The following is a 14,388-nucleotide window of genomic DNA, read 5'->3' as shown; positions in this document are numbered from 1 at the left end:
AGTAGTAGCTACTCCCACAGGGCCTTTTGAAAGATTAAATCCAATAATTTAGACAAAGAACCAGGAATATAGCACAAGCTCTGTAAACAGTAGCTACTACTACTTTTTCCTTTAGCTGTGGTAGAAAGTAATATCAATGTCAGTATTGTTACTCCCATTTTCTGGGTGACAGATATTGAGGCACAAAAAAAAGAAAAAAGAAAAAAAAAAGAGCAAAGTGCCAAGAATTACACAGAGACAGTCACTGAAACAGCAAACACCAAGACCCATCCCATTAGCCAGTGATGGATCTCGCCCACACTTTCAAATAAGCATGGCTCCCCATCCTGACGCTGCAATCTTAATTATTCCCAGTAGCTCCAGATTCCCTAGAAACAAAGTAAGCGGTCATTCAGTTACACCGAAAACCAGACAGTTCTCTGGTTTATTGCTGTAATTTCTCTAAAGCAAGCATCTGTGGGTAAAAATCTTCTACCTTTACTCACTTAAATGAGCAAAGGCATCTCCATGAGTGCTTGCAGCACCAGACTCCAGCAGCCACATGGAGGCTCAGTCACCCTTTAAAGCCAGGAATCACCTGGAAAAAATGGGGGTGGGAAGAGGAGTGCTCTGTAAGCATGCATAGGGTGGGGGGCTGGAGGCCATGTAGATAAAGCAGATGACCACGCCCCTCACCTGGGCAAGTGCAGACACAGGGATGCTGTCATGCGGGGGACCCTGCTCGCTGCGCCATGTGTCGTGCAGGGTCTCTGGTCCCGCTCCCCACACAAGAACGCAGGATATGGTGAGGCCAAAAAGGAACACCCACGGAGCCATAGGTAGGGGAGTCATACCACTTTATTCTCTCTGGCGGCACTATACTCTCACTGGAGGCTGGATCCACACTGTCCGCAAACCGCCATCCACGCTTGCCAGCCCAGCCGCCATCTTCTTGCTAGCCCCATCCTTCTTCTCTCCTTCTCTCAAACCGCCATCTTTCTTCTCTCTCCTTCCGTAGCCACAGCAGTTATATTATTGGCCAATGGCTCACTGGTTACAGCTGACGGCCAACTAGCCACAGCTGATGGCCATGCAATCACAGTTGGCCATTTACTACCTGAGCCAGCACCTGTCTATGTGAGGCCGAGAGCCTGGAAACTACTCTCTGGGGCTCCGCCCCCACACTCCACCCCTACAGGCTCTCGCCTCACAATCTACGCGACAAACGTCTTCCGCGAGGGGACCTGTGCGAGGAGCCTGGGGGTGAATGCAATATCCTGGACACAGCCAGGCTCTCTGGGCACAGCCAGGGTTTCTCAGGGCACCACCAGTGCTTCTGGGCACTGCCAGACTTCCTGGACTTCTTAGGGTACCACCTGTCTTCCCGGACACAGCCAGGGTTTCTCAGGGCACCACCAGTACTCCTGGGCACTGCCAGACTTCCTGGACTTCTTAGGGTACCACCTGTCTTCCCGGACACAGCCAGGGTTTCTCAGGGCACCACCAGTACTCCTGGGCACTGCCAGACTTCCTGGACTTCTTAGGGTACCACCTGTCTTCCCGGACACAGCCAGGGTTTCTCAGGGCACCACCAGTACTCCTGGGCACAGCCAGACTTCCTGGACTTCTTAGGGTACCACCTGTCTTCCCGGACACAGCCAGGGTTTCTCAGGGCACCACCAGTACTCCTGGGCACTGCCAGACTTCCTGGACTTCTTAGGGTACCACCTGTCTTCCCGGACACAGCCAGGGTTTCTCAGGGCACCACCAGTACTCCTGGGCACAGCCAGACTTCCTGGACTTCTTAGGGTACCACTAGTTTCCCCGGGCACAGCTAGGATTTCTCAGGGCACTGCCACTTTCTCTGGGAACAGCCACACTTCCTGGACACAGCCAGGGCTCTCAGGGCACTGCCACTTTCTCTGGGAACAGCCACACTTCCTGGACACAGCCAGGGCATTCAGGGCACTGCCACTCTCTCTGGGAACAGCCCGACTTCCTGGGCACAGCCAGGGTACCTTCAGGGCTCAGCCAAACTTCCTGGACACAGCCAGGGCTCTCAGGGCACTGCCACTCTCTCTGGGAACAGCCCGACTTCCTGGGCACAGCCAGGGTATCTTCAGGGCTCAGCCAAACTTCCTGGACTCAGCCAGGGCTCTACTCTCTCTGGGAACAGCCCGACTTCCTGGGCACAGCCAGGGTATCTTCAGGGCTCAGCCAGACCTCTCAGCGCACTGCCACTCTCTCTGTGCCTCTCAGGGTACCCTGCTGGAACAACAGCGACTCACAATCAAGGTGCTTACATATTCTCAATGGCGGCCAGTCAAGAGACAAAAGCAAATATCCCCCAGTTCCACTAACAACAGTTCCCAAACAAACAGTCAAGCGGTCCATTAAATTAGGGATGGAAGGCAATTCCCCATAGTCCATAGTCATTCGCCAGGGCTGTCCTGGGGGTGAGGGATGACCTTGACCTCACCCTTATCTCCCACGGAGGACTCAGCAAGCGTTACCTCCTGGGACTATAAGTCCTGCATCCGGGCTGCCTGAGCAGGAACTTCCCTGGCCCACAGGGCTGCAACGACCTTCGCTTTCTCCGGCCTGTGCTGGTTGGGGAACCGTCCACATCTTTCCACCTCTCCACGGGGCTCCATCTCTGCAGCAGCTGCATGGCTTTTCCTGTGCTGGTGGGAGAACCGTCCACGTCCTCCCACCCCTCCACGGGGGTCCAGCTCTCCGGCAGCTGCTCCTCCTGGTCTTCCTCAGACTTACGCAGAAACTGCTCCACCGCACTTCGGAGAGCTTTGGCCGGCACCATATCCTGCTCGCTGCGCCATTTGTCAGGCGGGAGACCCTGCTCGCTGCACCATTTGTCGTGCGGGACGGCCTGCGGGGTCTCTGCTCCCGCTCCCCATACAAGAACGCAGGATATGGTGAGGCCAAAAAAGAACACCCACGGAGCCATAGGTAGGGGAGTCATACCACTATATTCTCTCTGGCGGCACTATACTCTCACTGGAGGCTGGATCCACACTGTCCGCAAACCGCCATCCACGCTTGCCAGCCCAGCCGCCATCTTCTTGCTAGCCCCATCCTTCTTCTCTCCTTCTCTCAAACCGCCATCTTTCTTCTCTCTCCTTCCGTAGCCACAGCAGTTATATTATTGGCCAATGGCTCACTGGTTACAGCTGACGGCCAACTAGCCACAGCTGATGGCCATGCAATCACAGTTGGCCATTTACTACCTGAGCCAGCACCTGTCTATGTGAGGCCGAGAGCCTGGAAACTACTCTCTGGGGCTCCGCCCCCACAGATGCTGTTCCCCACCTGGTAGGAAGCTGTGGGGACAGAGTCCCAGAGAGCAGTTTCCAGGCTCTCGGCCTCACGTGGAAAGGTGCTGGCTCAGGTAGTAGATGACCCTCAGCTGTGACTAGTTGGCCATCAGCTGCAACCAGTTAGCCATTGGCCACTGATATAACTGCCGTGGCTGAGCTAGCAAGCATGGATTGCAGTTAACAAGGGGTTTGTTTGTTGGTTGGCAGAGAAGCGGAAGGCAGATTGTGACTCCTGCTTCCTGTGTCTCCAACCCAGCTGCCATCGAGAATATAGTAGTATGACTCCCCTACCTATAGCTCCATTGGTATTCCTTTTTGGCCTCACCGTATCCTGCGTTCTTGTGTAGGGAGCGGGACCAGAGATCCTGCATGACAGAAGCCCTGACACTTGATTATAACTGGGGTTTGTTTGGTAAACACACAACTATGCTCCAGGCACTGCTCTAAGGACTCCCCAAATACTAATTAATTTAATGCTCACCAAAGCCCCACAAAGTACTATTACTATACTACTATATAGTACTTTAGTAGGCTGCACAGAGAAGTTAAGCAATTTGCCTGGAATCATACAGCTAGTAAGTAGCTGAGGCAGGATTCGAACCCAGATGGTTAGGCTGTAGGGATGGAGTTTAAAATGGGTTTCCCATGGAGAGAGCTAAAAAATGTGTAGTCAGAGCCACACGCAGTATGAGTTAAGCAAATCTGAGCATGAACCAAATAAAGAAAGGCCTCAACAGATATCAGACACTAACAGAGAAGGGAGACAAAGGAGGTCTACCCTTGTGGGTGGGGAAAGGTAAGTCAAGATAGTTATGACAGTACCTCATCTAGAGCAGAACTTCCTAAACAGGAATCTGCAGTCTCAACATCCCTGAGAAGTAGCAGTTACTGTTTCATTGTAGAGCTGTGGAAACTGAAGTTCAGAGAAGTTAAGCCATCTCCCTGAGGTCACACAGCCAGGAAGTACAGCATTGGGACTCAAACCCAGCCTAGCCATCCCTACACCCCATGCTCTTTCCTTGCATCTTTCAGCCTTGCTGCCAGATTTTAGCATCACATACACACACAAGTAGACCAGGCATGTGGCATGATGTGTGCTAGGTACCTCCTGTGTGACAGCTGACTCCCATTAAACAATTAAGACAAGTGAAATCTCTCCCAGCCAGGAGGGACCCACGCGGCTCTGCTGATCCTTTCCCTCATGTCACCTCAGAGACAATTACATACTAGGAGAAGCCAATTCCAGTGTGCCAGACTTTCTCTCCCTGGCCCTCTGCAGCCTAAAACTTCTGCTGCCAAAAGGCTGAAGATGGGTACATTGGAAAGGGGAGCCCTCCGGTTGATGGGAGCTTTCCCCCTGCTCCAGACTTAGGTTTCCATGCCGTAACCAAGGGAACAACAAGTCTGGGCAGTGCTGGCCGTGCCTGTGGGCGGAGCTCCTCTGATGGTATATGCAGACACTATGTCCCCACTCCACCCGGGACCCACGCAGGGCCTCAGCTCTCCTCACACCTGCCTTGAAGACGAGGCCGGCGCTCCTCCTGGCACCCAACCTGCCCAGCCAGGGCCTGGAGGGCTAGGCCCCTGACCCCACAGCCTTGCCCTCCCTCTCCAGGGGCCCTGACCACAGAAGTCCTTTGCCAGCCATCTCATACCCCTGTGTTTGTGTTTGTCTCTCTCCTTTAGGGATTTATTTCTCTACAAGGGACACAGGTGACCGAGCTTCTTCCTGGCCCTGAGGATGTGGGAAAGCACCTGTTTGAGATCAGCCCAGGTAGGCCTGAGCACTTTGCAGCTCTGTGCTGTGCTGGCGCTGGTGGCCCTGATGGGGATGTCACTGCACCTCTAGCCTGGGAAGGGCAAAGCTCTTTCATGATGCTCCAGCACTGTCTCCAAGCATGACTTGGAAATTTGGGCCAAATCTAGAGGATATTGCAAATTTGGGGGGAAATTAGAAAATCCAGTCAGTTACCTGGGTCATTAGCTTTGGAGAAAGAGGAAAATGTAAATTTTAAAATTCACAGTAAACACAAGGGAAGAAACCAATCAACATGAATACTTTAGGGCAGGGTGTCCAAACTGCGGCCCACGGGCCAACTGCGGCCCGCGATCCGTTGTTAATTGGCCCGCAGCAAATTCCAAAAATATATTTAGTTTACTTAAATAAACCACGTGAGGCAATACGTATTTCACCTCGAGTGAGTGGCCCGGCTGTTTGTGTATTTTACCACATATGGCCCTTGGTAAAATAGTTGAAAAAAGTTTGGACACCCCTGCTTTAGGGTGAAAGTCCAAACACAACAAATCTGGGTTATATGCAAATAAGTCGCTAGTACGGATTCAGAGCATTAAAATAAGCTTTATCATGAATCCCAAAACAGAATTGCTGTGTGGTGGGAGGAAAGGAAATAATTTAACCCAAAGAACTGCTGTCATGTTAGCAGTCACAAAACAATTTTTTAAAGTCCCTGGTTTTAAAATGTGATTGTTATGAGCTAGGTAAATGTGTCTTGCAGATGAGCCTGTCTGTTCACAGAAAGGCCAGGTTCTGCAATCAGGCTGTGTTGTATTTAGACTGACCTTCCCCAGAAGCAGAGCCTGAGCTGGTATCTGAGCAGTTTATTCTGAGGTGATGCCCAAAAAGCATGGGGAAGGGAACAGGAACGGACGAGAGCCCATCAGAGTATGCTGCCAGCCAGCTGCTGCGGTGCCACCCAGGGCTCCGTTTCAGTGGGGACTTGTGGAGACTGTAGGGAGCAGGCCCCAGGGGGTCTCGCCCAGGGACTGAGGAGGCCGGAGGTGTACCTGCCAACTCCCACCAGCCATTAGTTGAGAACTGCTTCCTGGGTAGCTGATGCTGGCATTTCTGGTCTGCCCTGGCCACGGACGAAGCTGCCTACAGACAGAGAAGACCTCCAGGGAGAGTTACAGGTGCTTGAGGAAGAGGCCACCCCTGTGGATAGGAATCTTGTGCCAGGGCTCTGGGCAGGTGTCCTAGCAGTGTGCATCTGATTTTAGACTTCCTTCTGGGAAGTGGTGGCTGTGAACTGACTGAGTCAGGGCCCCACTGGGGTCCTGAGCCAGAAAGTTTATAGTTTTAGAGCAGCATGGCAACCCAACGACTCTGATGAGGTGACCGAGCCACGGACCAGCCCAGGCTCAGGCCAGCCAGCAGCAAGCGGCCAGAGTGACCACATGTAAGCCTGGGGCAGGCCGTGTTCATCTTTGCTCTGTGCATCCTGGGAATTCCAGGAGGCACGGGCAAAGCTGACATACAGGGAAGCCTCCAGCTGCAAACCTGGCAGGCAAACTTCCCGCACCGTGGTTTCTTGTGGGCACTCCCGGCTTGGGCATTTCATCTATTGCAGGTACTAAACTGCACATTAGAAGGTGGCAACAGAGCGATCCCGGGTAGGGCGTGGAAGATCCAGGCTTGGTTGACTATGGAACAGGAGCAAAGCCTTCTGCAGAGAAGACAGAGAGGAAATGAGGGAGGGCAAGGAGGTAGACAGAGCTCTGCCATCTGGGGAGGGGGAGCTGGTCACAGGGAAGGAAAGGCTTGGGGAGGCGCCTGGCCTGGAGAATGGAAAGGTGGAGGTCAAACCCTCCCCGCCCCCGTCATAAATTCAGGAAGGCTGGTGCCCCAAGGACCAGATGGGGTAAATCACCAGTGTGCACGCTCTTTATCTGGGTCAGAGCTATTTACAAGGATTTCTTGATTCTGGGAGGATGAAAACCCATTTGCCATATAAGGTAACATTCACAGGTCTGGGGATTAGGACACTGAGTGGGAAGGGGACATCTCTGTGGGGACTTTATTTTTCCTACCACAGTACTCGAAACATCCAAGGGGTACTTTTATGGCTATTTTATTAAAAAGGGCACTGGACTTTAAAGGATAGGAGACTTGCTCAAGGACACACAGCCAGATCGTAGTTGGCTCAGGGCTTGTACCCCGGCAGTGTGACTTCCAAAAACACACACTGAAGCTGCCCTCCAGGACAGGCACCTGGCACAGGTTCTAGCATCTTTCCCACCGGGGACTGTGAGGTCTAGGGATGCACTTGTAGGAAGGAAAGCTCCCTGCACCCCATCAAGGTCTCAAGCACTGCAGTGGTCTGAGCACCAGATTCATGCAGGTGCCAAGTGCTGCCATCTCTACCCTTTGCCTCTGCACATGCCTGAGGGCCTTGGGGGCTGTGGGCTGCGCAGGCAGCTGGGAGGCTGCTCAGAGAAAGCAGGCCAGGTGTGGGCCGTGAGGAGCTCAGTCAGACTTTGGGGAGCATTGCGGAGGAAAGACTCAATAGCCTCCCCTGGACTCATCATTCTGGCTGGGGAAGATCAGGTGAGGGGGCATGTCTGCCATACCCCATACCCCAGAGGGGAAAACGACAACCCTAGGAAATACGATAGAAAACCCAGGTATGACGATGCAGACGATCAACTGTGTGAATTTTAAGTCATATTTCTATTTGTGCTCTTCAACAATATTTTTTTAAATCAATTTTTCAAGACAGAAAGATAAAGAAAAGTTATACTGTGAGTGCCATCTAGTGGAGAAACCTGACAATTTCAGGACAGGAGGTGCTTGCCTCCTGCCCACCCCCAACCTTTGCAGCCGTACCTCTGATTCTTGCTGGGCCCCACAATCACTAAGTGTGGGGTGGGGATGGGGGTTGCAGCTTGCGCCAGCTCTAGCCGCAGAGCCCCGCTCCACCAATACTCTGAGGCTGGTTCCAGGTCAGGCCGGAAGGAGCCAGGCCCCAGGAAGCAGCTGGGATTATAGGCCAGTCACCTTTACACCTGGGCCTCTTCTCCAACCTGGGCAGTTACCGGTAGTTGCCTGCTGTGATATTGTGATTTATAATAAGAAATATATATTTGGTCTTTGTCCTGGTTCCTGGTACAGAGCTCCTAAAACCCTCGGAATTTCCTACCTGAGGCGAGCGGTAAAAGTGTCCTTTTTTATGTTAATGAGGTGACTCCTGGAATGCACCTAACAGTGAGGGCTGGTTGTCACAGGAATCAATCCTGTGATTAGAGGGTTGGAACTTTCAGTCCCCAGCCTGACCTCTGCGGAGCGGAAAAGGGCTGGAGGTTAAGTTCGTCGCCAATGGCCAATGATTCAATGTACCATACCTACGTAATGACGCCTCCGTAAAAACCCAAAGGACAGGATTTGGAGAGCTTTCAGGTTGCTGAACACGTGGAGATGTGCGGAGCGTGGCACATTCAGAGGGCATGGAGTCCTGCGACTCTTCCCACATACCTGCTCATACCTTCCATCTGGCCGTTCCTGAGTTATATCCTTGTGTAATAAGTGGTAACCTAAAAAGTAAAATGTTTCCGTGAGTTCTGTGAGCCGCTCTAGCAAGTTAATCGAACCTAAGGAAGGGGTTGTTAGAAGTTCCAGTAATAGCAGGTTGGTCAGAAGCACAGGTGACCACCTGGACTTGTGTTGTGGGAAGAGGGGCTTGAACCCTTGACCTGTGAAATTTGATGCTATCTCCAGGTAGATGATGTCAGAATGGAGTTAAATTGTAGGACACTCAGCCAGTGTCTGAAAGTTGCTTGGTGGTGTGGAGAAAATCCCCCCCACACATTGTAATTGGTGACCAGAATTTTGCCTGGCAAACTGCCCACACCCAGCCCTTTGAAAGCCGTCTTTTCCTTACAGACTGGATCGTGTTGGTCTCCCAGACTCTCATATCCTGGCAATGCAGGCATCTGGCACCAAGCAAAACGTAGGCCTCCCTCTGAAACCACAGGGATGGGGTGGCGGTAGAGGCCTGCTCTGGCACTCTGGACAAAAAGAGTTGCTAAACCCATTAGGTGCTTGTGTTTGGTGGGAAGAATTCGGTTATCAGTAAAGCAGAGTGACATCCCTCTTCTGGTGTCAGCATAATGCTACCAAAGGGAGGAGGTCGGTTCACTACAGGGATTCAGACAGAGCCCCAGGTCTTTCTAGCAAGTAACTGCTGGACTATGGTGTCTCCTCCATTGCTGGGTATGTCTTTCAAGACCCAGCTGGAGGTAGCAGAAGCCAGCTCTGGCTAACTCAGGCAGGGGCAATTGGCCAGAGGCTATGGGGCCACAGAATCATCAATCATCAGGGAGTGAGAGAGCTGCCTGTGGAAGGGGCAGGAAGGGGAAGGCGCAGGGCTGCTCAGGGGTCCTGGAGCCAGGAACAGAAAGCAGTGAGTGGGTTGGTGCTGGAAAGTTGAATCCCCCCTGACTCTGCAGTCCTGGCGTTGCTCGCTGGGGGTCTGATCTCAGTGGCCATGTTTAGGCCACATGCCTGCCCCTGATGACACTGTGGTGGTGAGGACAGGCCTGTCCCTCTCACCAAGCCTTCTGACAGTGGGAGCAAAGAGCCCCAAAAAGGTAGTCAGTGTCTTCAGGAAGGCAGGGGAAGTGACAGGCGGCAGTCTCCATCAATGTGCGCTGCACCAGACGCAGCTGATGGTTCTGTTTCTGCCAGGCCAAGTGTCACATCGCTGGTCTTAGCCCTTTCTGCAGAGCCATACCAGGGCCCCAGGACGGGTGCATTTCCTCCTGGGAGTGCAGGGCGTCCAGCACGTGAGACATGATTGCCCCCTGCATATCAGGGAAGAGGAGACCAAGGAAGTGCCATCTTCCAAGGAGGATGTAATGGCTGCTCTGAAGCCTGGGCCTCGTTCCCATGGCAGAACGTCTGTCTGCTTTGGGCCCCACAGGCAGTATTTCTCAAGATAAAGTGCTGGTGGCTTCAGCGAAGCCACCCAGTCCAGAGGTCTGCCAGGTGCCTGCTCTTGCACCCAGCTCTTGGGCTGCCTCCCTCCCACCAGGCTGCTGGGGCCTCCAGCCCACTCCCCAGCACTGGCTGGGTACCCTGAAGGCAGTAGGCCAGGTGGGGATGGCTTTGAGGTCTTGGGGGAGTTGGGGGCTGAGGTACAGCAAAGTGGTCAGTGGCACCCCAGGGAAATCAGGGAGATGTGGCTGACTGTGCCCAAGAAAGCCAGGAATGCAGATAGATGTTTCGTGGGGCAGGCCAGGGTCTGCATGCAAAAAGGAAGGTTGCAGGGAGAGAACTGGAAGATGAGCCCAGGAGCCATCTCCCTGTTTAGACCTGTTTTTTGTCAGTCAGGGAGAACGGGACAGAAGCCCGGCCCTGCCACCCGGGACAAGTCACCGAATGTCCCATGCCTCTGTTTCATCATTTGTGAACAGGATAATAACAGAACTGAGAGCCGTGGGTTTGGGGAAGTGGCAGTGAGATCCAGTGCCTGGCTCATATTTTTGCATTCCCTCCTCCCTGCAGTCTCTCTGTTTATCATTATTCTGTATAGAAACAACATAGTTTAGCTCTCACCTGTAAGTAAACAGTCCCAATACTGTGTGATAAGTGCTCGGACAGAGGTGACCCTAGGGTGAGAGCCTGGGGGAGGGGAGATGGGGGGACTTGCCCTCGTGGTTAGGAAAGGTTTCACTCAGCCTTGACAGAAAAGTAAAAATTATCCAGATGGGCAAACAGGAGAAGGATATTCCCAGAGTGGTCTGGAAAGATGGATCGAGTTCACAAAGGCACAGAGGCCTAGAGAAACATGGTGTACGGGAGATTCAGAGAATAGAGGACCGGATGAAAAGGTTGGCAGGGGGCAGGTCACACAGGTCAGGGATGCTGGGCGAAGAGCCTGGACTTTAGCTGTTGAAAATCTTCGGCTGGCTGGAGGGATGGTTCAAAACTACTGTTAGAAAGAGCACTAGGGTAGCGATGGAAGTTGCAAGGACCAGCCAGGAGAATGGGGGGGTGGCAGGGGGTGAACTGCTGTTGATCTGTGCTATGCACCCCCTCCCCCCATCAGTGTCCTTAGAGAAGACCTCTATGCCACAGGAGGAACAGGAAGAGGGGCCCTGCCACATTGCTCACAGGGTCCCATGGGGGAAGCAACTCAGAAACCTGGCCACTCAGAGCTCAGCCCTGATTCTCTCTGTTCAGTTACAAGTTCGTGTGCCAAGGTCTCAGGCAAGGCAGCCAGATCACACACAGCATCTCTGCCTTTGGGGCCTGTTTCAGGGGTTCCACACCCAGCTCAGCCCCTAACTCGCTGGGGGAATCAAATCAGATTTCCCTCTTCTCTGGGTCTCAGTTTCCCCATCTGTAAGATAAGAGGGCTGGACTTGATGACCTCCAAATTGGCACCCTGAAAGAATGGGTGCCAGCCGTTTCTTAGGGCTGTACTGCGTCTTTGAAGCCACTCTTGGGCATTGACCTTACAGCTGTCTGCCCTTATCTGGCCTACAGCTTGAAGCTGATAAGAGAACTGCTGCTGCTATCTCTGAGGCCTGACCTTGAAACAGAGCCAGCACGCACAGCTTACTTGTAGAAGTAGACTGATACCCTGCTCCTGACATCTACAGAGAGAGCATCGCTCATCTCCCGCCTCCAGAGTGGGATGCCAATCTTGGCCTGTCTCGGCACCTGGTACCAGCCAGCCTGTGTATCAGCCTGACCTCACGCGGCCCCGCGGAGTTTGCCTGCAGAGCACCAGATGATGGGTAATGACTAGAAATGAAGTTAGATGAGAAGTTCACAGGAGCTCTCCACCCCTGAGAGTGGGAGAGTCAGCAAATCCAAGAGTGGTGCTTGTGCTTCCCTGCTCTGCGTCGCCCTCCTGTCTTAACCTCACTTTTCCCAACTAAACACAGGCCCAGGTGTGGGAAACTCCCACTGGTGTCCCTGGAATAGATGACCTTGAAGAGGAGCGTGCAGTTCATTCCTTTGGCCAAAATCGTGTTCTACGGCAGATCTGTTCAGTAGAAAATCGAATGCAAGCCACGTCTGTGATGAAATTGACAGTTGTGATGCTCAGTCATATTAGCCACATTTCAGTGTCAGCAGCCGTGTGTCTGGTGGAACCATGCTGCCGAGATGAGGAGGGTCCCCGGTGCACGGCCTGCCATAGAATCGGTGCTCTGCAGGTACCCTTAGGATGAAAGGAAAGAACACCTGGGGGCAAGCCTAGGCTTTCAAGTCAGACAGACACCTAGATTCACATTTTAACTCTGCCGCTCGCTAAATTGTGAGAACTTGGGCCAATTAACTTAAATTCTCTGCGTCTCATGTTCATCATCTGTTAACAGAAATTAAACTACCTGCTTGGAAGATGGCAGTAACCATCAAGTGAACTAAGATCTGTGGAAGTGCAGAGTACACTTCTCCCCACCTGCCACTTCCTTGCTCATTCCCCACCTCCCTCTCGCTCACTCTTTTTTCTTTCTTTCTCTTGCAACTCTTTTATCTGCCATATTTAAGAAAGATTCAAGTAAGATTTTTAATTTCTTTAGTTCTGTTGCTTTTTTTTTTTTTTTTTTTTAAAGAAGGAATCCTAGATCCTAGCTCCACAGCATTTGTTCTCAAATTTTCCTGGTATCAGAACCCCCTGGGGGGCACTCATCCCCAAAGTTCCAGATTCAGAGATCTGGAGTGGGGCCTAAGAATCTGCATTTATTTTATTTTTTTTATTTCAGTTATACAAAGCAATGTAGTAGACATTTAAACACCTCATAGAGTGATAACCCACCCCCCAAGCTACTACCCCACTGACATCTTATGTAGCTGTTACAATACTATTGACTGTCTTCCCTATGTTGTACTCCACATCTTGTGACTATATATACACCTATATATTTAATTATAGTTGACATTCAATATCATTCTACTTCAGCTCTTCAGGTGTATAGCATATTGGTCAGACATCTACATATTCTATGATGTGATCCCCCAATAAGTCCAGTGCTCATCTGGCAGCTTACATGATCTCTACAATATTGTTGATTATATTCCCCATATTGTATTAACTACCAATTTGTATTTCTTAATGCCATCACCTTTTTCACCTTGTCCCCAACCCCATTCCCAACTATCACCCTGATAGATCTAGCACCTATCTGGCACCATACCATGTTATTACAATATCATTGACTATATTCCTTATGCTATAACCTACATCCCCCTGACTACTGTATAACAACCAACCTGTACTTCTTAATCCCTTCCCCTTTCATCCATCCTTAACCCCCCTTCCATCTTAAAGAAGTCCCTCTAAGATTCCTTGTAATACTGGTTTGGTGGTGATGAACTCCTTCAGCTTTTTCTTGTCTGGGAAGCTCCTTATCTGTCCTTCAATTCTAAATGACAGCCTTGCTGGGTAGAGCAACCTTGATTGTAGGTCCTTGATTTTTATGACTTTAATATTTCCTGCCAATCCCTTCTGGCCTGCAAAGTTTCTGTTGAGAAATCAGCTGACGGTCTTATGGGAGCTCCCGTGTAGGTAACTAACTGCTTTGCTCCTGCTACTCTTAAGATTCTCTTTGTCTTAAACCTTTAGCATTTTAATTATGATGTGTCTTGGTGTGGGCCTCTATGGGTTTATCTTCGTTCGGACTCTCTGTGCTTCCTGGGCTTGTATGTCTATTTCCTTCACCAGGTTAGGAAAATTTTCTGTCATTATTTCTTCAAATAGGTTTCCAATTCCTTGCTCTCTTCTCCTTCTGGTACCCCTATGATGCGAGTGTTGGTGCACTTGATATTGTCCTGGAGTCACCTTAAACTCTCTTCAATTTTTTGGATTCTTTTTTCTTTTTGCTGTCCTGGTTGGGTGTTTTCTGCTACCTTATCTTGTACATCACTGGTTGGGTCCTCTGCATCATCCAGTCTACTGTTGATTCCCTGTAATATATTCTTCATTTCTGCTATTGTATCCTTTATTTCTACTGGTTCTTTTTTATGGTTTCCATCTCCATTTTTATGCTTCTTATATCTCTGTTGAAGTTTTCCCTGAGATTACTGAGCATTCTTATAACCAGTGTTTGGAACTCTGTGTCTGATAGATTGCTATCTCTGCTTCGCTTAGTTCTTTTTCTGGGGCTTTGTTCTATTCTTTTATTTGGAACTTGTTTCTTTGTCTCCCCATTTTGGCTGCCTCCTTGTGTTTGTTTCTCTGTATCAGGTAGGACTGCTATCTCTATTGATCCTAGTAGAGTGGCCTTATGTAGTAGGTGTGCTGTGGGGTTCAGTGGCACAGTCTTTCTG

General features: G+C 51.0%; 1 protein-coding gene across 4 annotated transcripts in view; it reads left to right on the top strand.

The window, feature by feature from the left end:
* Nucleotides 1-14,388, top strand: part of ARHGAP22 (Rho GTPase activating protein 22) — a 212,290-nt gene that overhangs the window by 100,679 nt on the left and 97,223 nt on the right. For all 4 annotated transcript variants that reach the window (XM_019730133.3, XM_019730136.3, XM_019730135.3 and 1 more), the window contains one exon: nt 5,001-5,088. In XM_019730133.3, the coding sequence (XP_019585692.2) occupies nt 5,001-5,088 (88 nt within the window). The remainder of the gene's footprint in view (nt 1-5,000; nt 5,089-14,388) is intronic.

This window comes from Rhinolophus sinicus, chromosome 15 (assembly GCF_057876585.1).
Source record: "Rhinolophus sinicus isolate RSI-liver-muscle chromosome 15, RSI-T2T, whole genome shotgun sequence".
Classification (NCBI taxonomy): domain Eukaryota; kingdom Metazoa; phylum Chordata; class Mammalia; order Chiroptera; family Rhinolophidae; genus Rhinolophus; species Rhinolophus sinicus.
Note: the sequence above shows the minus strand (reverse complement) of the source record. Positions and strands in the feature narration are given on the sequence as shown.